The 24,152-nt window shown below is 41.6% G+C and overlaps 1 protein-coding gene across 3 annotated transcripts in view; it reads right to left on the bottom strand.

Annotated features, from left to right (window-relative positions):
* The window catches only part of TTL (tubulin tyrosine ligase), a 32,676-nt gene extending 8,532 nt beyond the window's left edge, over positions 1–24,144 (bottom strand). For all 3 annotated transcript variants that reach the window (XR_006888629.1, XM_046661438.1, XM_046661439.1), the window contains exons 1-6: positions 23,873–24,144; positions 21,087–21,165; positions 14,722–14,954; positions 6,824–6,959; positions 5,589–5,858; positions 887–1,030 (exon numbers count right to left, since the gene is read on the bottom strand). Coding sequence is in view for 2 of the 3 variants with exons in the window: in XM_046661438.1 (XP_046517394.1) it covers positions 887–1,030; positions 5,589–5,858; positions 6,824–6,959; positions 14,722–14,954; positions 21,087–21,165; positions 23,873–24,029 (1,019 nt within the window). In the remaining variant the exon portion in view is untranslated. The remainder of the gene's footprint in view (positions 1–886; positions 1,031–5,588; positions 5,859–6,823; positions 6,960–14,721; positions 14,955–21,086; positions 21,166–23,872) is intronic.
* Positions 24,145–24,152: the final 8 nt, after the last annotated feature.

Here is a 24,152-nt window from a genome sequence, read left to right as displayed (position 1 = left end):
GCCATCAAGCAAGGGGTAAACACCTGGCTCCTAATGAAAGAACAACTTGTGTGTTAACACTGCCTCTTGTAGTACAGGACTTTCTCCTAAACCCTTGAAAAATCACTTCAATTCCCCCAAGACGTGGACGTGGAGAACCATGAAAGAGTCTTGACATGACGAAAGTGGATCTTCAGAAGAACCAACGGCCTTTGAGGATTAAGTCCGGATGCCTTTCCCTTACACTTAAGGCCTTCCATAGCGCAGTCCCAACTTACTTCTTCACCTTCATCTTTCCTTACTCCACGACACTAACCCCACGCTGCAGCCAGGCTTCTCCCCAGGAGGAACAGAAGCACCCTGAGGGCAGGTTCTGTGCATCCCCCATAGAGCCTGGCATAGAGCAAGGTCCTGCTGGATGCTGTGTCCCCTTTCTGAAGACTCTCCCTCCTCCCCTTGGCACATGTGACACTCTTCTGTTACATCCCAGTTCCAGATCCACTGTTTGCAAGGGCTCCTCAGCCCACTTTCTGCCCAGGGAGCCCCAAACTCCTTGGTCATCACTGTCTTCCCCACTCACAGGACCCCGCCCACTCAACTTGTCACACAAGAGGGTCTCCTTCGGCAGTTATTAACTTTGAAATTCTCATGGCAACTACCAGACACCTGAGCACAGACTAAGTGCTCAACACACGTGGGGAAATGGGAAAGGAAATGATTCAGCAGAGCCCCTGCCAGCCGGGGTCCTCCCAAAAGACTCCCACCACTGTTACATCCTCCCTGACAGCAGTCTAAGGGTCTACGCTTGAACACTGCGGTCACAGGAGCTCACCACCTTGCCAAGACAGGCTATTCCAACTGCGGAACCAACTTCCCACTTGTTAAACACAATGGTGTTCAGGCTTACTGAGCACAAGCAGGGGCGCCGTTGACCTCAATGAGCCAGACCTTCAGCTCCTCATCCACCATGAAGTCAAAGCCAAAGAGCTGGAAGCTCTGGTAAGGGAGGTGCTTGGTGCTGATGGCAGGCTCCACACTCATGAGGCAGCTTCTGTGGGGCAGAGAAGGAGAGCTCACTGAGAATGGGTGGTCAAAGGAGAAGGAACATGGGAGATGCGCTTGGATGATTTTATATCAAATGTACTGATAAAAATTGGCTTTGACTTAATTCTCTTTTTTAAATTTATTACTAATTGACTATTCAAGATGATGCTACTTATCAAGCGGTTTGTTAGAAAACTCTGCAACCACTCATACTCTTCCAGGTAGAGGCTGCTTTCCCAGCACAGGGCTAAGTCACTGTGGTTACAGAGATGAGTGTGGATTCCTCCAACAGGAGGGCTGCTGCCACATTTGTTTGTAATAAATAAAACACTTCTAGGGATTTTTGCCATATAAAAGAAACAGACTACCACTTGGTTAAGAGCAGAATTTGCAAAAAGAATGGTGGCCTCATTCATTTCTTTTAGTAGTTCCAGTTCTAATGCCAAATTGTTACTAATTAAAAGATTTAGAGCTGGGCTGGCCCGGGGGCATAGTGGTTAAGTTTGCACGCTCCACTTGGGCAGCCCAGGGTTCACAAGTTTGGATCCCAGGTGCGGAACTACACACTGCTTATCAAGCCATGCTGTGGAGGCGTCCCACGTACAAAATGGAGGAAGACTGGCACAGCTGTTAGCACAGTGACAATCTTCCTCAAGCAAAAAGAGGAAGATTGGCAATAGATGTTAGCTCAGGGCCGATCTTCCTCGCCAAACAAACAAACAAAAAAACTCTGTAAATCAGCTCACATCACTCCCCCTCTCAAAATCCTCTACTGTGAGGAATGCTTTGACCAAACAAGATTCAGGGGATATAATAAAAGATTATTTAAAAAGAAAAGAATTAGAGCTATATACATATAGAATCTAAATATTGAAGTAGAGAATAGAATTATTAACATCAACTACTGTTTGAAAAATTAGATTTCAGTGACACAGAAAAGAAGTTGAAAATGAGTCTCAGGAACATTAACGAATAAGTACGTGAGGTCTGAGGTCAGGCTGCCAAGGTCAGGATCTCAGACAAGGTGTTTAACCTCTCTGAGCCAAGTGTTGATTTCCTTAACTATAAAGCTAGGGTAAAAATAATACCTTCTCTTAGTGGTGAGATGGTTCATAAGGAACCTGGCATAACTCCTTGTAGCTAGGAAACATCTTAGAAATGTTAATATTACAAGCAAGCATATTTTATTAACTTGTCATTAATTATGATAATCACAAGTCTATTATTTATGAATAATAAATCAACCATCCCAGAAAACCTATGCATTTCTGCTTTATGAGGATCTTCTCCGACTTTTCCCTCAACTGAATGTTGGGGCAAAATATTTACCTTAGTAAATAAAATACATTATGACGACTCTAAGATTACTAGAGATAGCTGTCCTTGTACAAAGCTGTATATTTAGAAGGAAAAAGATGTGGGGAGCTGGTTTCCATGTGACTAACTACAAGATGTATGTTTAGAGGTAGGTTTTGAGTCAATACTCAAAACTGAGGCCTCTGTGAACTTGGAGCCAGGGTCTTGCTCCCCCCAACCTCCCTCCACCATTCCCCCACCCCAATCATCAATTTTCTTTTCTTTTATCCCAAAAGGGAAAATATTTCTACAAATATGTTCAAACTTTTACAAATAATTTTGGACAGTTAGCCAGTTAGGAACCAACTGGAATCAGCATTTCTTCTCCCATTCATCTTTAACCTGTACTGGCAAGCCATGTATCACATTTTTTTCAATTTCTTGTCTCTATACCCTTAATTTTTTTAATTAAAATACCCTTTAAAATATTATAATTAAGAAAGTTTTAAAATTTAATAGATGCTCACGGTAAGAAAGAAACAGGAAAAAAAGAGGACAAAAACCAACAAGTGAAAGAAACTTTATGCTCCGACACATAAAGTGAAAACCATGAGCCAGAACCAATCAAAACTAAATACTACTTTTTATCTGCTGGAAGCTCAAGATTAATAATTCACTTGAAAGAATTTTTTTCATCATCAGAGACTTCATACAGTACATCTTTTTCAACTGGAGTGGGAAGTTAGGGGGAGGCTAGCTGGGGAAAATAAACCATGAGGGCTGCGAGTATTTACAGCACCAAAGTAGCAATACTCTGAATAGCATAGAACAACGGTGGGGGGAGGGGGTGTGCACAGCAAATATCCAGTAAATCTGTTGCCTAAAATAGGAATTCTTTCTTCAGCATACTTGACGTATCTAGTGTCAGAATTCTAACCACCTATAATCCCTGAAGAAACGGGACTCCAAGCCCTTGTAGTTATTCTGCTAGACTCTATGTAAGAATACCTTCGGGAAAAAGTCTCAGTCATCATGACAGGGTGGTAATGACAGGGCAGATAAACAGACCAACAGAACAGAATGGAGAGCCCAGGAACAGACCCTCACATGAACGGCCACCTGATTTATACCAAAGGCACAGCAAAATGCAGTGGGGGAAATGACACCAGAGAGAAACCTGGAACTTCAGGACTGAAGGAAGAGCAAAAGAAATGATAAATATCTGGGAAAACAGAAAAAATATTTTTTTCCTTTTAGATTTAAAGTAGGTTTCTTATAGACAGCATGTAGTTTGGTCTTGTATAAATCCAACCTGATAATCTACCCTATGTATAAAAATATATATATATGACTGTTGATAGCAAAAATTATAGCATTATGTGGTGGAGATTTCAGTGTATGCAGAGGTAATACACACAACAACGATAATAGAGAGGGAGAGTTAAATGAACTATAAAATTATAAAGTTTCTGCATTTTATTTGAAGTGGTAAATTATTAACTCTAACAAGGCTGTGAAATATGAGGTATGTATATTATAATCCCTAGATTAACCACTAAAAAGAAAAAAAGAGATATAAACACTCAACATAAAAATTAAAATGGAACTCTAAAAAAAATTCAAATAATTCAAAAGGTGGCAGGGAAGCGGGAAGTCAAAAAAAAGGACACACAGGGGCTGGCCCCGTGGCCGAGTGGTTAAGTTCGCGCGCTCCACTGCAGGCGGCCCAGTGTTTTGTTGGTTCGAATCCTGGGCGCGGACATGGCACTGCTCATCAGACCACGCTGAGGCAGCATCCCACATGCCACAACTAGAAGGACCCACAACGAAGAATATACAACTATGTACTGGGGGGCTTTGGGGAGAAAAAGGAAAAAAGTAAAATCTTAAAAAAAAAAAGCACAAACAGACAACAAATAATAAAATAGTAGATGTAAATCCAACCAAATCAACAATTACATTAAATTTAAATGGTATAAACATACCAATTAAAAGACAAAGATTATCACATTAAATTAAAAACAAAACCCAACTATATGCTGTCTACCAGAAGTCCACTTTAAATATGGAATAGAATATAGAATAGAACAGAATCAAAGAGATGGAAGAGACATACCATGGAAACACTAATCAAAAGAAAGCTGTTCTATTAATATCAGACAAAATAGACTTCAGTATAAGAAATATTACCAGAGATAAAGACGGAAATTACATAATGATAAAGTGATCAGTTGCCCCAAGAAGAGGTAACAATTCTAAATGTATATGCACCTAACAACAGATCTTCAAAATATAGGAAGCAAAAACAAAAGGAGACACAGACAAATCCATAATTATACCTGGAGACTCTTCAATGGTTTTCCTTTCAATACTGGACAGAATAAATAGAACAGAAAATCAGCAAGGACATAAAAGTCTTGAAAAACACTACTAACCACCTTCACTTAATTGACATTTACAGAACACTCTCCCCAACTGTAGTGGAATAAACACTATTTTTAGTGCAAATGGAACATTCACTAAGACAGGCCATATTCTGGGCTATGAAACAAACTTTAACAAATTTTAAAGACATGAAACCATACAAAGTATGTTTTCTGACAATAACGGAATTAAAGTAGAAATCAGTAAAGATATCTGGAAAACCAAAAAAAATTGAGAAATGAGTAAAAGTTTCTAAATAACACAAGTCAAAGATAAAGTCACAGGAGAAACTAGAAAATATTTTAATAAAACAAAAATGAAAACACCACATAGCAAAATCTGTGTGATGCAGTTGAGTACTTAAGAGGGAAATCGATAGCATTAAAGTGGTTATATTTTTAAAAAAGGAACTCTCTCAAATCAATGATCTAACATTTCGCCTTAAGGAAACTGGAAAAAGAAGAGCAAATTAACCCCCTCCCTCAAAAAAAAAAAAAGAATAACCCAGAAGGAAGGAAATAATAAAGAGCATAAATCAAAGACATTGAAAACAAAACAGAAAATCAATAAAGCCAAAAGTAGATTTTTAAAAAGAGATTAATAAAATTGATAAACCTCTAGCCAATCTGTCCAAGTAAAATACAGAGAAGATATAAATTACCAATATAAGGAATGAAAAAAGTGACATCATTACAGATCCTATACCTATTATAGGGTTAATAAAGGAACATTACAAATAGTGTTTGTCCTTAAATTACACAACTTAAATGGAACAATTCCTTGAAAGGCATAAACTCCCAAAGCTCCTTCAAGACACACAACCAAAAAAGATACAATTAGGTTACCTTATTATATGTTTGATTTGTAGTAAGATACTGTTCTCCAGGGTGATGTTCAAAGCACTTGTTAGGTACTGATTGAACTCCTCGAAGAACATTTCATTCCCTTCTTCATACTTCCCATAGTTCTTGGAGTACTCCTTTTGAATGCAGTGATTGGTCAAATGGGAGGTCTTGTCCTGGAAATTATCAGCATGATATGGTTCTGAAGCAGTCCGAAGCACGCCCTCTCTATAGAGGTAGATATTATACAGATGATCCACCAAAACCCAGCTTCTGCAAGTCAATAAAAACACTGTTTTACTCCAGTCATCCAAATTTTCTCCACATTATATCTATCATCCCTACACCTTGACTTTTTGGGGGGTTAGTAGAGGAAGGAGGTAGGTTCTAAATCATATGGGGCAAATCATGACAGTTAGCCAAGATAGTGGGTTATTACTGTAATGAGGCAAACAAAACATTTCACCAAAAATGACCAGGAGACTTTGATCTCTTCAAAAGAGAAAGCATTTTGAAGAGATCTGAATGGGTTGGTTTTTAAGATTAATCTATGAAACTTCCATCTGCCATGTTTGCTCTTTCAGTAATCTTAAGAAGACCGTTCCTCCTGAAGCTGATCTGACATAGGACTGGTGTTCAAGAAGCAGCAAGTCAATATGAAGGCATCCAGGAGACAAAGAGTCCTCGATGAGGAGATGAGAACAAGGCTAAGGGTAACCTGGGCCAAGGGCTGTTCAGCTTTAGAAAGCACCATACAGCCTCTTTCTCCATGTCAGGCCCTTTGCTCAGAAAGTTAAAACCCAAAACGTGAGGTGTGCTCATGAAATCCGTAAAAAGTGGAACACAAACAATGAAGTGAGGACATATTATTTGGCAGGGTCACATGCTGTGTTGTGTCTGCATTATGTGCTTTATGTACATCTCTCAGCTTCTTCCTTAAGCAAGCCTCATATATTTATATTCCTTCCTTTGGATCCACTAGATATTTTCATTAAAGAGAACATAAAAAAAGAAAATCCATAAGCTTTGTAACATTTTCTAAAAAGATAAGAGAAATATATTGAAAGGAAAACAGAAAATTAGATACAGAAGCACAGTTCCATTCGGCTGTGCTCAATTTGGGTAACATATTAAAGACGGTCAAATACTTCTTCACATTCCACGTTACCCTCCTCATTGCACACCACTGCATTTTCTTCAGATTAGTAAGACAAAAACTCCAGACACTGACGCATTACCGAATGTCAAACTTGCGGTGACCTGGCTCCAGAAGCAGAGGGTGTTCAAGGTATTTCTGGATCACATGCACCTGGCCCTGGTTGTCTATGAAATCCAGAAGCTCTGTAGCCTCTGAGGAGATGAGGATGCCTTCACCTAACAGGGCAAAATCAAAACAGAAATTAGTCCAGCTCATCCCAAGAGGAAGAGCTCTCTACAAAGCTGGAAAGGAAATACTGACAGAAGGAAAAAACTGACAGGAAGCTTTTATTGGGCTGCTCACTCTTTTCTTTCTCCATCTCTTCACTCCTCCACTCTCTCACACTCTCCCCTCTACCCACAAGAGCACCAGGGTGGTTAACTCTTTCTCCATATAGGACTGTAAACACTATCTTGGCAGGCTCCAACCATGAAATTTCATTTTTACAGATAATTAAAATATCTAAGCACCCTAAATAAATAACACTCTATTGGTCACTGGCTACCACAATAAAGACCATACGCTGTCTATGACCAACAAACCCACTTCTAACACTATTATCTTACAGAAATATCAGGAAGGTTAGGGCATAAACACAAAAGTACAAGCGGATCCCCTGCAGCATTGTAACAGAAAAAAATATTCAAAGTGTCCATCAACATTAAATAAACGATTCAATATCCTTTTTGACAGCTTTATTGAGAAATATTTTACACAGCATAAAATTCACCCTTTAAAGTGTATAATTCAATGTCCTTTTGTATATCCAAGAGTTTTGCAACCATTGCTACAATCTAATTTTAGAATATTTTCATCACCTCCCCCAAAAAACTCATACCCATCAGCAGTCACTCCTCTTTCCTTCCTCACCCTAGTCCCTAACAACCACTAGCCTACTTTCTGTCTCTATGGATTTGTCTGTTCTAGATGTTTCATATAAATGGAATGAAACAGTATGTAGCCTTTTTGTGTCTGGCTGCTTTCAGTTACCATAAGGCTCTCAAGGTTCATCCACGTTGTAGCAAGTGTCAGGACTTCATTCCTCCTTTCTATGACTGAATAATATTCCAAGAAATGGATATGCCACATTTTTGTTCTTCCATTCATCACCTGATGGACATTTTGGGTTGTTTCCACAGTTGTTTGACTCTTATGAATAATGTTGCTTTGAAGATTTGCATAGGTTTTTCTTTCTTTTTTTTTGAGGAAGATTAGCCCTGAGCTAACATCTGCCGCAATCCTCCTTTTTGCCGAGGAAGACTGGCCCTGAGCTAACATCTGAGCCCATCTTCCTCTACTTTATATGTGGGACGCCTGCTACAGCATGTCTTGATAAGCAACATGTAGGTCTGCACCCGGGATGCAAACCGGCGAACCCCAGGCCACTGAAGCAAAACGTGCAAACTTAACCACTGCTGCACCAGGCCAGCCCCTGCATAGAAGTTTTTGTGTGGACATGTTTTCAATTCTTTCAGGAATACACCTAGGAGTGGCATAGTTCGGTCATATGGTAAACTCTCTGTTTAACCTTTTAAGGAACTACCAAACTGTTTTTCAAAGTGGCTGTGCCATTTTACATTCCTACCAGCAATATATGATAGTTCCAATTTTTTTGATATCCTTGCCAACATTTGTTATTTTCTATCTTCTTGGTTACAGCCATCCTAGTGGGCATGAAGTGGTATGTCCTTGTAGTTTTGATTTCCATTTCTCTAGTGACTAATAATGTTGAGCATGGTTTCCTGTGCTTATAGGCTCTCTGTATATCTTCTTTGGAGAAATGTCCATTCAGATTGTTTGCTCACTTTTTTTTTTTAAAGATTGGCACCTGAGCTAACACCTGTTGCCAATCTTTTTTTTCCCCTGCTTTTTCTCCCCAAATCCCCCCAGTACAGTTGCATATTGTAGTCGTGGGTCCTTCTACTTGTGGCATGTGGGATGCCCCCTCAGCGTGGCCTGATGAGTGGTGCCATGTCCACACCCAGGATTCAAACTGGTGAAACCCTGGGCCATGGAAACAGAGCGCATGAACTTAACCACTTGGCCAGGGGCCAGCCCCTGCTCATTTCGTAATTGGGTTATTTGTCTTTTTACTATTGAGTTATAAGAGTTCTTTATATATTCTGGAGAGAGGTGCCTTATAAGATATATGATTTGCAAATATCTTCTCCCATTCTGAACAGGTCTATTATTGCATGGATCCCTCCTTCCCTTTTTTTCTTTTTTAAGATTGGCACCTGAGCTAACATCCACTGCCAATCTTTTCTTTTTTTCCTTCTTCTCCTCAAAGCCCCCCAGTAGGTAGTTGTATACTCTAGTTGTGAGTGCCTCTGATTGTGCTATGTAGGACGCCACCTCAACATGGCCTGATGAGCGGTGCCATGTACGTGCCCAGGATCCGAACCAGCAAAACCCTGGGTGGTCGAAGCAGAGTGCATGAACTTAACCATCCGGCCACGGGGCCAGCACCATCTGTTCTCTTTTAAAGCCACAACGACCTCCCTCCTCACACCACTCTCCTGACAATCACTAATCTGTTCTCCATTTCTACAATTTTGTCATTTCAGAAATGTTACACAGAATTAAACAGAATAGAACACAGTATGTGATCTTTGGAGACTGGTTTTTTCACTCAGCATAATTTCCTGAAGATTCATCCAAGTTGCTGCATTTATCAATAGTTCGTCCCCTTTTACTGCTGAGTAGTAGTCCAGGGTATCAACTCACCGTAGTTTGCTTAGTCATTCAGCTTTTGAAGGAATCTGAGGTGTTTCCAGTTTGAGACTATTACAGATAAAGCTGCTATGAATAATCACGTACAGGTTTTTGTGTGAATGTAAGTTTCCATTTCTCTGGAACAAATGCCCAAGAGTGTGCAATTCTTGGTCGTGCGGTAGTGACCGGGTTAGTTTTATAGGAAATTGCCTGACGATTTTCCAGAGTGGCTGTACCATTTTACATCCTACCAGCACTGTGGGAGTGATCCAGTTTCCCCTCACCCTTGCCAGCATTTGCTCTCATTACCATTTCTTGTTTTAGCCATTTTAATAAGAGTGTAGTGATAGCTCATTGTGGTTTTAATTTGCATTTCCCTAATGGTTAATGATGTTGAAATTCTTGTCATCTGCTTATTTTTCATTTGTAGAGCCTTTCAATGGGATACATTCTTATGTCTTTTGTCCATTTTCTAATTGGACTCCTATTTTCTTTTACTGTTGAGTTTTGAAAGTTGTTTACATATTCTAGATATAAGTCCTTTGCCAGACATGTCCTTTGGGAATACCTTCTCCAAATCTGTAGCTTGTCTTTTCATCCTCTTAATAGGGTCTTTCACAGAGGAAAAGTTTTCCATTTTGATGAAGTTCAATTTATCAACTTTTACTATGGATCACACATTTGGCATCAAGTTTAAACACTCTTTGCCTGACCCTATCTTCTATTTTTTTCCCGAAAAATTTTATAGATTTATATTTTACATTTAAGTCCAGAATCCATTTTGAGTTAGATTTTGTATAAGGTGTGAGGTTGCAGTCGAGGTTCACTTTTTACATCTATGGATATCTCCCTGCTCCAGCGCCATCTGTTGAAAAGGCTATCCTTCCTCAATTGACCTGCTTTTGCACCTGGGTCAAAAGTCAGGTGCACGTAGACGTGGGGTCTATTTCTGAGTTCTCTGTTCCACTAATATGTTTCCACCCGCCAACAGTACCATAGTGTACTGATTACCGTAGCTACATAGCATGCTTTAACATCAGCTACAGGGATTCCTCCCACTTGAGTCTTCTTTTTCAAGATTGTTTGTTATTCTAAAGGCCTGTGCCTTTCCATATGAATTTTAGAAGAAGCTTTGTCTATACAGAAACCTGGCTGAGGTCTTGATAGCAATCACATTAAACTTACACACCAATTTGAGGCGAACTGACATCTTCAGCATGTTGAGACTAGGAATCCATGAACTTGGTATGTCTATCCATTTATTTAGGCTCCTTGATTTCTTTCACAGTCGTTTTATAATTTTTAGCATACAGATCCGGTACATGGTTTCTTAAGTTATACCTAAGCATCTCATTTGGGGAGGGGGGAGTGATTGTAAATGGTATTGTGGTTTTAATTTTGGTTTCCACATGTTCATTGTTAGTATAGAGAAATGCAGTTGATTTTTGTGGGTTGCTCTCATAGCCTGTGACCTTTCTGAAATCACTTTTTAGTTCTAGGACCTCCCACCTATGTTTTAGATTTAGCTTATCTCTGCTTGGGTGTCATGCTTTCAGTACAAATTAATCTAATTTAGTTCATTAATTTACTGATTAATCCTTCCTAAAATCCAACCCCTTTTTCACTACCCCATTTCTGTCCCCTCCTCCACCATTTGGCTAGTCTCTTAAGCAAGAAACTGCAAATCAACTTGGAAAATCTCCCTTCTCCTTTTGTATGAACATGACTCATTCTGTTTCACGTCCCTTAGGAACCACACTCAGATTTCCTGGTTCCTCTTTATTCCACTTGTCAATTCTTTGGTACAAACCTTAGTCTCCCCTCCCCTACAGCATCTTGCATACAACTTCTGGCACAATCATCCCAAAACACCACTTTCCTACTAATGCCCTGAAACCATCTCTATCACCTAAGAATGCCTTACTCTCCATAGTCCGTTCATGTTCCTTCCAATATGCTCCAACCTTATTTTCCTTATGCTATTTCCTTATGTAAACTACTCCTTATTGAAAATTAAGATACCTAATGCTGGTAGGTGGGAAAAATAATGGGAAGAAGATAAGTAGACAGATACTTTTATACTTTTTTTTTTTTTTCCAGATCAAGCCATTTTATTGAGGGGCTTTGGGGAAGGTCAAAGGGTTGCAAGGACAGTGAGATCCGATGTACTCAGCCTAGCCGGGATCTCCTCAGCTTCACAGTCACCGAAAAGCTAGATACATTTTTATAACTTTAAAAAACTAGTATCATTGAAAAAACATGATATTAAAGTGAAACAGAAAAGTTACCCATAGTCTTATTTCCTAATATAGTTATTTCTATCTTTTCATACCACCTTCCTTTATACAAGGGCAAAGACTGGTTCAATCATAGTGAACTCATTTCATATTCTTTTTTCATTCATATTGTCAATACTTTCAATGTTTTTGCATAAACTTCAGAATTACGTTAGCAGTTGAAAAAGTATCCCATTGTGTGGATGTACAAAACCACACATTTGTTTACCGATTGCTGGACAATGCAATGGGGTTGTTTCTAAATAAAATGTTGCTATTACAGGTAACATAGTAGTAAATGTCTTTGCTGTAGATCACTCCTGTTTCTTTTAAAATACTTCCCTGGAGTAAGTTTTCAGGAATGAGATTAGTGGCTCTCTCTCTGTGTTATCCTATGGCTTTTTTTAGTGTGTATCACCACTAAAAGGGAGCAGTTCAACATGAACTCTCAGCAACAGTATCTCTGAAGGTTTTTTTCTTATTTTGCATACAAAATGATAGATAAAATCCACATTTATTTTACACGTTTTGAATACTAGTGTAGCATGTTTCTATGTGTTTGTTAACTGTATTCCTAGTATTATTTGTTTATATCCTCACCAACCAAACCTGGAGAAATCCCATGAAGGAACTTTGGGGTTCCTCAAGGAGCTTCAAGGTCATAGTCTTTTTTAATTCTTTGTTCTCATCTCAACTTTTAGCTTTTCTGGACACAGATGCATCATTAGCTTTCTTTCTGGCTAGACTGGATCCATGAGGGCAGGAGATCATGTCTGTTTCATTTATCCCTGTATCTCCAAACACTCACTACTTCTTTTATTCATTCATTCATTCACTCACTCAATACACACATTGAACCTTTGCTGGGTGCCAGGTGCTGTAGTGGCCCCAGGGAGACAGTGATGAACACAGAGGTGGCATGGTCTGACTGCACTTTAACAGGATCTCTGTCTGCTATATTGCGTTTAGACTCTGGAGAATGGCCAAGAGCAGGAGGATAGGGAGCAATTCCGGAGGGGGAGGTGGCTCGATCCAAGATGGGCAGTGGAGGTGGTCAACAGTGGCTTGATGCTGGATATTGTGTGAAGGTTAAGCCAACTATACCCAGCACATAGTAAGTATTAAATATTTGTCTAATAAGAATAAAAGTCATTCTCTCAGCCTATTGGTTTCATTTTGTAGTGCCCAAACAAAACAAATATGCACACCTCTTATCTCCTCACCTCCTAAAGCAAAATTTCTTTTGTTTGGTGTTTTATTTTCTCTTCACCTCTCTCTGCTGCTGAGCATCACTTTATGTCTTGTCTTGGTGATGGTCCAGGAACCACCTAGGCAGGATCACTGCCATGACTTGACAGGTCCTTTTGCCAAGGGCCCTGCCTCACTCCTGGTTCTCACTCAAGACTCCATGACACAAGGTGTCCTTACAATGACCATCCTGACTCAAGCACAAATCCATAGGAGGAATCAAGTACCATGGATGTTTATTTCCTCTTCCAATTTCCCCATTTACCATGAGAACCCAGCTAAGGGACGGTACTTGAGAAGACGTCACAAGAGGGGGGAGAGAGAGGTAGGTGAAGTACCCGACTTGTGGTGAGAGTCCAACTCTCCAACTTTCAGGAGATTCCAGGTGATGCTCTCTTGTCTCATGGTTGTTGGAAAAGAAGGTGAGGTCCACTGGACCGGGGATAGAAATGAGTACCAATGGCCAGATGGTCTTCCAAGGCAATAAAAGAAGAAGTAAGTTCAAAATAGAATGGTTTTAAAAAGAGCCTATGATGGTAGTTATAGAGAGAGACTGTTTTGTGTTCATTACATTGGGAACTGCCTATATTTTAAGTCTGAGTAAACATTATAAATCTCATCCCTTCTATGCATTCATTCAACACATATTTATTGAGTGCCTATGGGGAGGGTACAGAGATGAACAAGACAGAAGGTCTGTGTTTATATGGAGCTTACAGTATGATGGGGAGACGGACAGACAAATAAATATGTAATATAGTACTAAGAAGAAGTTAGTGCAAGGAGGAAAAATAAAGCAGGGTGAAGGATAGAAAGTAATAGGTATAAAGACTATTTTGAATTAGAAAAGGCTTCTCTGACAACACAATATTTGAACTGAAAGAAATAGGAAATGACCCATGTAAGCGCATTCCAGGTACAGAGATGAATTTAGAGTATTTGCAGGACACCAGGCAGGAGTGGCGACAGTAAAGCGAGCAAGGCCAAGAATAGGAGATGAGATCAGAGACATGAGCAAATGTCAAATGGTGTAGGCTACCATCAGGAATCCGGAGTTTATTCTAATTGCACTGGGAAGCCAGCTGGTAAGTCTTGAGCAGGGAGTAACATGATCAGATTTATGTTTTCAAAGCATCACTCTGTCTCAGAGGAGAACTGGCTGTGAGCAGGCACTGCAACTACACAGACTAGAGAGAATACTAGCCTTGACTTCAAGTGAGAGCAATGGAAATGGCAGGAAAGTCTAATTCAGAATATACTCTGAAGGTGGAGCTAACAAGACTAGCTGATGCATTAGGTATAGACTGTAAAGAAAAAAGCAGTCAAGGATGAATCCTAGGATTTGGGCTCAGAGACTGGGTGAAGAGTGGGACCATATACTAAGAGGGAAGACAGAAAGAGGAGCAGGCCAGGGTGGGTAAAGTTGGGAAGGCAACAAAGAGTTCTATAGCAGACATGTTCAGTTTAAAATGCCTGCCACTGGATCTGGAGCTTACAGGGAAATACCTCGGTGGGACATATACATTTAGAAGTCATCAGTACTTAGATATTTAAAACTATGTAACTAGACGTGGTCTCTACCCTTCAGGATTCAGATTAGAACAGTCACTCATCTAAAGACATCATTAAAATTTAATGTACGATTGATCAAAGCGCATGGGACTACAGGAAAGAGAGAAGGACAGCAACGTCAGCTCACCTTTGGCACCGGCCGATGACTTCGCAATCCAAACGTTGCCCTCTCCATCTTCTTTCTTTCTGTTATAAGAAGCCAGGAAGAATTCCCTTTCATCTGTCCTTGAGTTGTGGATCGGTGGGTGGATTCCATTCTGTGCTGGAGCAACTGGGGTCTTGAGATTAGTTGGATAAATCACATAGGACTCGGGGAACCACGTGCAGGACTCAGCCAGTTCTGGGCTTGTCTTGATGAGCCTGGCAGATGACAGAAGGTCAGTCTCCTTCTTAGCACACTCTATCACTGTGTTCAGAAAACTCAGTGCTTTCCCCCAGAGCTCTTCAAGAAGGCAGGGCATGGGCGGGGCCAGGAGCTGGCCTCCTTCTCATCCTGCTCTTTGCTCTTGGCCTCCCTGGGCTGACCTCTAATGCACTTTGGGCAGCACACAGCTATTCCATGCAACCTTAAAGGCACGCTCCAGTTAATTCAAAAGGGGCTTAATGTCCAGAGCTTTAGCTCCTTTTAAAATGTACCTTTAAGGAAACTTAACTGGAAGGAATCCTCCGCCAACACCTTTCAACAAATATGTGGCTGAGCTAGACTGACACTAAAAAAACAAAGTGGAGAGCTGAGGAAACTATTTGACTTACTAGCAAAAATACTATCTTGGCCCAACTCTCTGGAGAGAAAAGCCTACTACTTAGGAATCCAAATGATCTAAAGATTTATTTTAGTTCTTCATTGCTTGCTTTTGGCTCCGCCTGGATTCAATGACAGAACAAAGGAAGAATCTTGCTAATGGGACACAGGACTCCAGTGGTCATAACTAAACATACCTCCTGCCCCCAAAATAACATAACACAACGGAAGAGAAAGTCAGGCCCTGGGCACGGCCCTTAATAAACACAAGAGCTTAAGCAGGGCTTCCCACTGCATCTACTCTCCAATCAGATGCCCAAGGGGAAGCACCAGCATCACATTTCTTAGATTAGGCACCGGGTCACAGAGAAGTAAGTTTCCCAAGACACAAGGGTAGTAAGAGACAGTCAATGCAAGCCCCAAACCCCCAAGTCCTAACTCTAAACTCCCCCTTACTCCCCAGGAATCAGAGGCAGGGAGCGATCTTCCCAAAGACATTTGCAGGCCCTCCCTAAGCTGCGCTCCCTCTTCCATCTGGAACAGAACCGTTGATGTTAAGCCTGTGTTAAGACTCACCTACAAACTCCAGTCTCTGGGCAAATGACAGGAATAAGGAAAAGAAAGTTTAAATTAAGACTTAAAGTTATTTTTAAGTTAAAGGGAATAGAATTTGAAAGTTACTTGAACTCAAAGGAATAAAAAATAATCAAATTTCTAACTCACTGAATGTTCAATTCTACCTGCATCATCCAGTGTGGTGGCCACTAGCCGCACGTGGCTTCCGAGCACTTGAAATGTAGCCAATGCGACTCAGGAATGGAATTTTAAATTTTGTTTGGTTTTAATTTAAAAACTGAAGCATCATAAAATATTTTTCCATTAAGTGCAACTTTACTGTTTGGGTAGGATGACATTTCACTTTAACCACAGCATGACCTAAGATGTTTTTGCTGTATGGCAGCATGCGTGTCGGGCGCACGTGTTGTCTCCAGTATTATACACACAAACACATCACTGTTCTACTCAGGGACAATAGATCGATTCAGGTCAAGTGACTTTTTCCCCCATGCAATGATGAAACATGTTTACTATGCAGAGAGCATGAGTTACAGTGATAGCTATGGAAATCGTAATTGGTAACTAAAGGGAAATATAATTATTTTTCTAGTTAAAAAATAAGCATGGACAAATTTTTAAATTTAAAACAAAGGCATGGTACTGATGCAGAATTGAGTGGGGACACAGAAGCCAGAACTATGACTGGAACAGTAAAGAAAAAAAAAGATGTGGCAGAAGATATGCCGCAAATTTCACAATGAAGGGTAAGTGCATTTTGCCGCGGCAGAGTAAAACAAAAAAGCAGTTTGCTGTGTAACAAAGACGTTTTCAGCAAATACATAATGAATTTCATAAGCAGTTTCCTCTTGACAGTAAAGAAAGAATCAAGGAAACTGGTGGTTGAAATCGAACTACATATCCAAAAAAAATTTTTTAAACAAATTTTTAACAGGCTTGTAACTTGTAACTCTGGCCAGTTACAAAATGGCTAGCATTCTTGCACAAAAAAAGGAAAACATTTTAGATGGAAACATGGTTAAAGGAAATATTTTGAGGAAAAGACTAAAAAGGATATTTTACAAAAAGTGGATAACCTTTAATTAAGTCACAAACATTGCCATAGAGTACCTAACCTCTCTAACAACATCAAAGATTGATTCAAAATCTGGAAAATCTTGAATTTTTTCTTTAGCTTTAGTTGACTTGTGTGACATGGGATGCTTCCCATTTAATATTTTGGGTATGTTCTGCCTCAAAGAATTTCCAAATATGAAGAAATATTGTCAAATTGCAGCCTAAAAAATATCAACTCATGGTGTAGATATTTTTGAATCTTTTACATCTGCCAAAGAAGAATTTCACCCACATGTGAAAATTTAGTTTCTATCATGACAGACAGGACTTCAGCTGGGATGAGTTAAAATCTGATTTACTGGGCTTTTAATAGACTGATGTTTCTTTTATTGCTTCATTCGACTGCATGATACATACTGGAGACATTTACTTCATTGCACTGTCTGATACATATTGAAAACATTTGCCCTCAGGTTCCCGAAGCCCATTCTCTGAAAAGTCTCATGGATACAGTTGTTCAAATGGTTCAGTGTATACTAGAAAATGCTACAATGATTCACCAGTATGGAACTGTTGAAAGAAACAGAAGACAATGAATTTAACGATACTGTGTTCTTTGCCAACGCTCACTGATTGAGAGAGAAAGGAGTTTCACAAAGATTCACTGTATTGTTAACTCCAATTCAGATTTTCCTGATATAAAACGAATGCTTGTCAAATCATTATTTTCATTCAATAATTATTTCATTCAATAATCAAAGATCAAAAATGGCAGTGTGATTGACATTTTCTCACCTACAGCCACACTGCATACGAACAAAGTAAATTTAAAGCTTCAAGGCAGGGAAAAGAAGACCTTATTTATGACGTAGCCAGACAGGTGTGAGAATTCATGTTCCAACTTCACAATAAAAGTCAATAATAACGATCTTACATATTTTTATAACATGACTCAATATGCAGATTTAAATTGTAATAAACATCATGCAAATTGGCTGTAAAAACTAAAGAAAAGTTTGAAGAACATTTTGTTGATATTGATAAATTTAGAGCTTCTTTTCAATTTAATTCTGCCAAAAATATGAACAAGTTTTGTCAATGTGCATGCAAATATTATAGGAAAATGATTTTTTGTATATCCAATTCAGCTACTGAAAAACTTTTATGCACGTGGGAACAACTTGAGTAAGTCTACTTTTACAACCATAAATTTTTATGAAATCTAAACACAGATTAAGGGTTTCACATGAAAATTTAGTGTCTGAATTAAGATGCTCTATAAATGTAGAATACACATTTTAATGTAAATTAAATGTAAAATGCTCGTTACTTGTTTTTTTGGTGTTTTTTTTTTGCTAAGGAAGACTCACCTTGTGCTATCATCTGTGCCAATCTTCCTCTATTTTGTATGTGGGCCACCACCACAGCATGGCTGCTAATGAACAGTGTAGGTCCACACCAGCAAACCGAACCTGGGCCACCAAAGTGGAGCGTGCTAAACTTGACCACTAGGCCCCGGGGCCAGCCCCTCATTAGTTGTTTTTTATATTAATTAAATGACAAAATAATATTTCGGATTTATTTGGTTAAATAAAATATACTATTGAAATAAATTGCACCTGTTTGTTTGACTTACTTTAATGTGGCTACGAGGAAATTTAAAATTACACATGTGGCTAGCATTCTATTTCTCTTGGACAGCATCCTTTGCATTTGTTCCATTTCCTCATAAGCCCATTTGAAAAGAAACCATAAATGGAGGTTTATTTACATGAACAAGGGAGAAACTCTCAGAAAAGGAAAAGAAAGCCTCTAACCTGGACCAGAAAAAATACCATTCAGGGCTCTGCGATTATGGCCTTAGGACCTTGATGAATTTCTGAAACTCCCTGAAGTGACAGGAGGCAGGCGCTTGCTGTACAGGGTCCAGTGTAGAACTCTCTCAAGGCTCTGGGTAGCCCTCTGGGGGCTCCATTTGTACACACTAGGACTGGCCTCACTCAACACTAACTGCTATGGCCATGGGCAACCCAGCTTTCCTCTATGAGCTGCCATTGTGTCCTACTAAAACGAGGCATATGACATTTTTAACCCTCTGGAGTCCTTCTGAACCATACAAAATCATGGGAGAGAGACAAAATGACAAAGGAAACGATCACCTCCCAGAATTACTACAATCCCTTGCAGGATACCTGAGAGAATGAAGGAAGCTTATGAGGATGACGACAACTCCAGCCTACATAAGTCATGCCACCATTTATGAGGTGCCATCACAGACAATGTCACATGCCACAGAGGGGCAAAGAGTAGATATGATCATGACCATCCCTATTTTCAGATGGGACACTGGAATTCAGAGAGGTGCTGTCCAAGGTCATGGAGATCTCCATACCTACTCAGACCTGGTCATGACTCTAGCCTTGTACTCTACCTCACTATAATTATGCAAATATGTAGATTTTATATATATATATATATATATATATATATATATTTTTTTTTTACAGCATCTTTTGTTCCTACTTATAAAAGCAAAATTCTACCTTTATCATTAGAGGAAAGAAATTATAGTAGAAACAGCTTGAATAAACATTTTATAGAAATTTCTAAATGAATAATCTGGACAAACAATCATGTCTCATTCCTACTCCTGGTTCTGATGAAACAATCTTTTGCATTCTAAATATATAAAAATGTACTAAGAAGATTTCAGAAGGCCTTTAGGAGTAGCTTTCAGACTCTTTAGGGGTAGCTGGTGACACACAGAAACCCATCACAGAGAGAAGTGGATACATAAGTTACTGGGGCCAGCGAGTCTCAACAAAAAGGTGGAAAAACTCCTATGAACACTCAACCTAACAAAAACCTATGCAGAGTCCAAAAAAGAAATGTGAGTGGAGAAAAGAGCATTTGCGTTGAGTCATATCCTCCACCGTCTTCTTACCTAAACGATTTGTGTGGCTACACACACATGCTCACTGGTCATCATGGAAAGAACAGTGGAGACCTGCCACAGCTCTGATTTTAGGGGCCAAACCAAGGCTTCTCTACTAAAATAACAATAGTAGCAGTGACAACCAGTAAGAGTAATAAGAACAAGAAGAGTTTTCACCTATACAGTGTGAACTAAGAGACAGACACTATTGAAAGCCTTTACATAAATTAACTCAATTAATCCTCACAACAACCCTGAGGCAGTTACTCTTCCTATCCCCATTTTACAGAGAAGGAAGCTAAGGCACTGAGTCAAATGCTTACTACGAACCACTGTGCTACACACTTCACACGCATCACCTTATTTAACTCCCAAAGCACCTTATGAGGAGGGTTCTGAGGCTTAGAGGATGAGGAAATTTGCCCAAGCTAATAAGAGGAAGAGCCGGGATTAAAACCCGAGCTGTTGATCCTAGATCCTAATCACTGTGTAATACTGCTTCCTTACACCTTATGAGACGGTTCTTGTGACACAGAGGGGGCAGTGCAGTAGATCCTGTTATACTCCGTGCCCTGCCCAGGTGTCCTTTCTGAGGGGACCCCTGGCCGCTGTGAGAGTTGGCTGCCAAGGGCTTATGCACGCTCCTTCTCCAGGGTCTGGCTCCTGCCCAAAAATGCCAAGGAGGCTATGTGCTCCACTTCTCCCCACAGCCAGTGGCTGACTGATATTGGAGTACAGAGCCTGGTCCCCTTGCCTCAAGATGTGACAACTCTGAGGTGCCATTCACTCCCAAGCTCCACGGAGTCAGGCTGAGGTGAGACTTCAGTAGAAATAACCTCTTTGCTTGGCTTCTTCCTCTGCTGTCCTGCTCCCCTTGTTTCCAGACGAGCTTCTCCTGAGAGTCTTTCCCCCATAAATCACTCACACAAGAAACCGTGTCCCACGCTCTGCTTCTAGGGCCCCTCACCTAAGAGACAGAGCAGCTAAGTACAAACAAGCAAAGTTTGGGATTGCAATCGAAGCAGCACAGAGGATGCTCCAGAACTAATATTTGTTGGCTTTTTAAATAAAAGAATTTTTGCCCTTTAAAAAAGAATCCCACATTTTTGCTTAAGTGCTTCAGGAGGAAAGCTAAAAACATTTATGTAAAAAATGGAAAACACAGGTGTTAAAGAACACTTACTTCACTAAAGAAGCTTTGCGACACAGTTTGTCTGCCCCCCTGTAGTAATTCACCAACTGCATCAGCCCAGGTTCGTGACCTATGAGGGAAAGAGGAGGCTCAGAAGGGAAACAGGACAGGTGGCAAACGATAACGTCGGCGCCAGCACGCAGGAGAGAGAACACTTGTGTCACACCCAGCTTCTCTTTCTCCCATTTCAGGACTGGTTGCTGGAAACGGAACAATGTGTTGCCCTGCCCCTGTGCTCCCCCGTTCCTCAGCATCCCACTGGCGGACTCTCACCCTCCCCATAAGGGATATTGTCGTATCAACATCGTAGGTCTGCCAAAGACCGCTGCTGCCGTTGTTTTTTCTCCTTAGGGTGGAGAGGTAATTTCCATTTTACCTCTCCTTGATCCCCACCACACCTCACTCTTGGCTTAACACATAAGGACTTGTTAGTAATCTCTGTACATGAACAGTCTGCAACAGCCTCTCTTTTGACCCCCCTAACCTTGCTTTCTACAGCCATCAAGGAAGGCAGACTATGATACTGCTGTTTTCAAGCGTGGCCACCTCTGTAAGCTTCTAGGAGAAATGCTAGAAGGTGAAGGGAAGTAGTGGAGAGGCCATGTCTATAAAATCAGAAGCCCTGAAGACTTTCTTCTCTGCGTCCTCCCACAGGGAAAACCCATTTTCAACAGACCTTGTTTACTGCCGTCTCCTCCTCTATAACATTAGAACAGAAAGGATGCAAAATAAAAACAAAACCCTCAATTTTTGTTTGAAATTCTAACAAAATGCATTGAATTTCCAACCACAAAAATAGAAGTAAAACCAAACAAAGGGAGTTTGAGTTGAAGATGCCAGAGGTAAGAATAATTCATCTGAGAATAGCACACAATCAAAAAGTTTTAGGCACCAACTGACTCTCACTGTCTCCCTGGGGCAGACAGACACGGCTCACACCTGAACTGCCAACCTTCCCATTCGCACGGCACCAGCATCCCTGAGCCCTGAGAGCCCGCCCTATAAGCCAGCTCCTTAGGTTTCACACAGCGCACTTTAAGCAAAAGCTATACATCCCTAACAGTGAAGGCACACGACCATTTTGGTTGTGGGATGCTGTTTTCTTTCCCATTAAAACCAAATGCTTACTGGTCATCTGCTGACTTCGTGGTAACTGTTCGGGATTTGGACCTTCTCGGTTTCTGCTCTTTCTCCCTCCAGCTGAGCACCACAGCAATGCCAAGCGCCCCTGCTTCACCCCCTGCAGAGTCATTTTTGTCTGTATTTAATATCAGGATTCCAGCTAAGCTTTTACAGCCAGGCACCGTCCAGTCTAAAGAGGGAGGTAAGTCAGTCAGGCAGGGAAGCTCACAGAGTGAAAAGGAAATACATGTGCTCGACTATAACTAGTTTTCCTTCTTTCAGGGAAGGTATTCTCTTTGCTGAGGGCTTCCTAGGGACACAGTTTAAGAAAAAGGAATCCCCAGGCACGCTTCCCCTATTCCAAGATTTCTGGGGGCTGGAATCAGCCCTTCCATGGAGTCCCCATCACGCACCATAAACTTGTATAACAATAAAACATTGTCCATGGCACTATCCCCAAGAAAAAATTTCGGAAACGCTATGCCGCAAACCATTCCTGAAACCATTACAATTGTACACAGCCCTCACCTAAACGCTGTATGTAAGCTCACCAGCAGCCAGTCAGTTCCAAACGGCCTATTTCCTCTTTGCCCACTGGACCTCTCCACCCTCTGACCACACCTATTTCTAAAAACTGTCTCCTCTCCTGGACATAGAACACCGCTCTCTCTGGGCTGCTATCGAAGGCAAAGATGACTTCTCACTATCCCTCCTCCCCTTCTGTCTTTGGCAATACAATCTGGTCCCCATCCCTGGGGAATTCTGGCAGGGAACAAGGCTACCCTGAGAGAGGCTGCACTTTCCGGATGACTGCGCAGCGAGGAGACGCCGTAAGATTACGTTCAGGTCAATGGGATGTGAGCTGAAGCGAGCTGCACAACTTCTGGATTACGTCACCTAAAAAGGCTGGTCCTCGCCTCTCCTCTGCCCCTTCCTACAGGCGGGCATGTGGATGTGGTGGTGCCAAGCCAGCCGCAACCACGTGAATGAAGGGAACTCCCTCGGGGAAAGAAGGGCAGAGACAGAGGGACGGAGGGTGAATCCAGTGTCATGTAAAGTCTGCGTTCAAAGCACAACTGTGAAAACACGTTCTCTGGTGAAGCTAAGAAAAGATCTAAAATCAGACACCTTCCGCCCAGGGCGGACGCGGCTCACTTCTGAAGCTCCTGCTTTTGGAATCCAGAGGTCTCTCCCAAATCTCCTGAGAGTTTATCTGAGCCTTCGGGGAGCTGGATCCTCAGGGTTTTCAACACACCCAAGGGCCCCTCCCACGCCAACAGCAGGCAGGGCGGAATCCTCAGCGTAGAAAATTTGCAGGATGACTCCAGCCAGATGTCAGCGCCGGCTCTGCGCAGCCCCGCCCCGCCCCGCGCTCGGCCAAGCGACCTGCCCGCTCGGGGGGCGTCGGGCCCAGGCAAAGGGGCACGCGCGGCCGCCGCCCCCGGGCTGCAGGGACCGGCCATTGTCCGAGGCAGCTGCGGCCCCAGCGGCCGCCGCGCGACTCCGGCCCCGAATCTGATATAGGAGACGAGAAAGCATTACAAACAGTGGGCTTAGACCTTCATGGATGCATTTTTTATCTGCCCGAGGAACGACGGAGGGGGAGATTTATGACCCCAAAACAAAAGAAGCGCGGGAAAGGGGGAAGGGCTCACCCAGCCTCCCGAAGGGCAGCCGGTTCCTCTCTCCCAGCATCAGGTTGAACCGGGGGTTGTCCCGCCTCAGCCTCTTCCAGTGGCCGGTGGCGAGCAGCAGCCGGGAGACCTCGGCGTAGACGCTGCTGTTCTCGTCGCGCACCACGAAGGTGTACATGGCGAAGGGCCGCACGCCGGGCCGCCCAGGCAGCCGCCGCAGGGACGAGCCGGCCGAGGCGGCGGCTCAGCGTGCAAGCAGCCCGGGCGCCAGCGCGTCCGGCCCCCGCCGCCGCCGCCGCCG

Source organism: Equus quagga, chromosome 5 (genome assembly GCF_021613505.1).
Source record: "Equus quagga isolate Etosha38 chromosome 5, UCLA_HA_Equagga_1.0, whole genome shotgun sequence".
Classification (NCBI taxonomy): domain Eukaryota; kingdom Metazoa; phylum Chordata; class Mammalia; order Perissodactyla; family Equidae; genus Equus; species Equus quagga.
The sequence above is the reverse complement of the archived record's forward strand: the minus strand, read 5'-3'. Positions and strand labels throughout refer to the sequence as shown.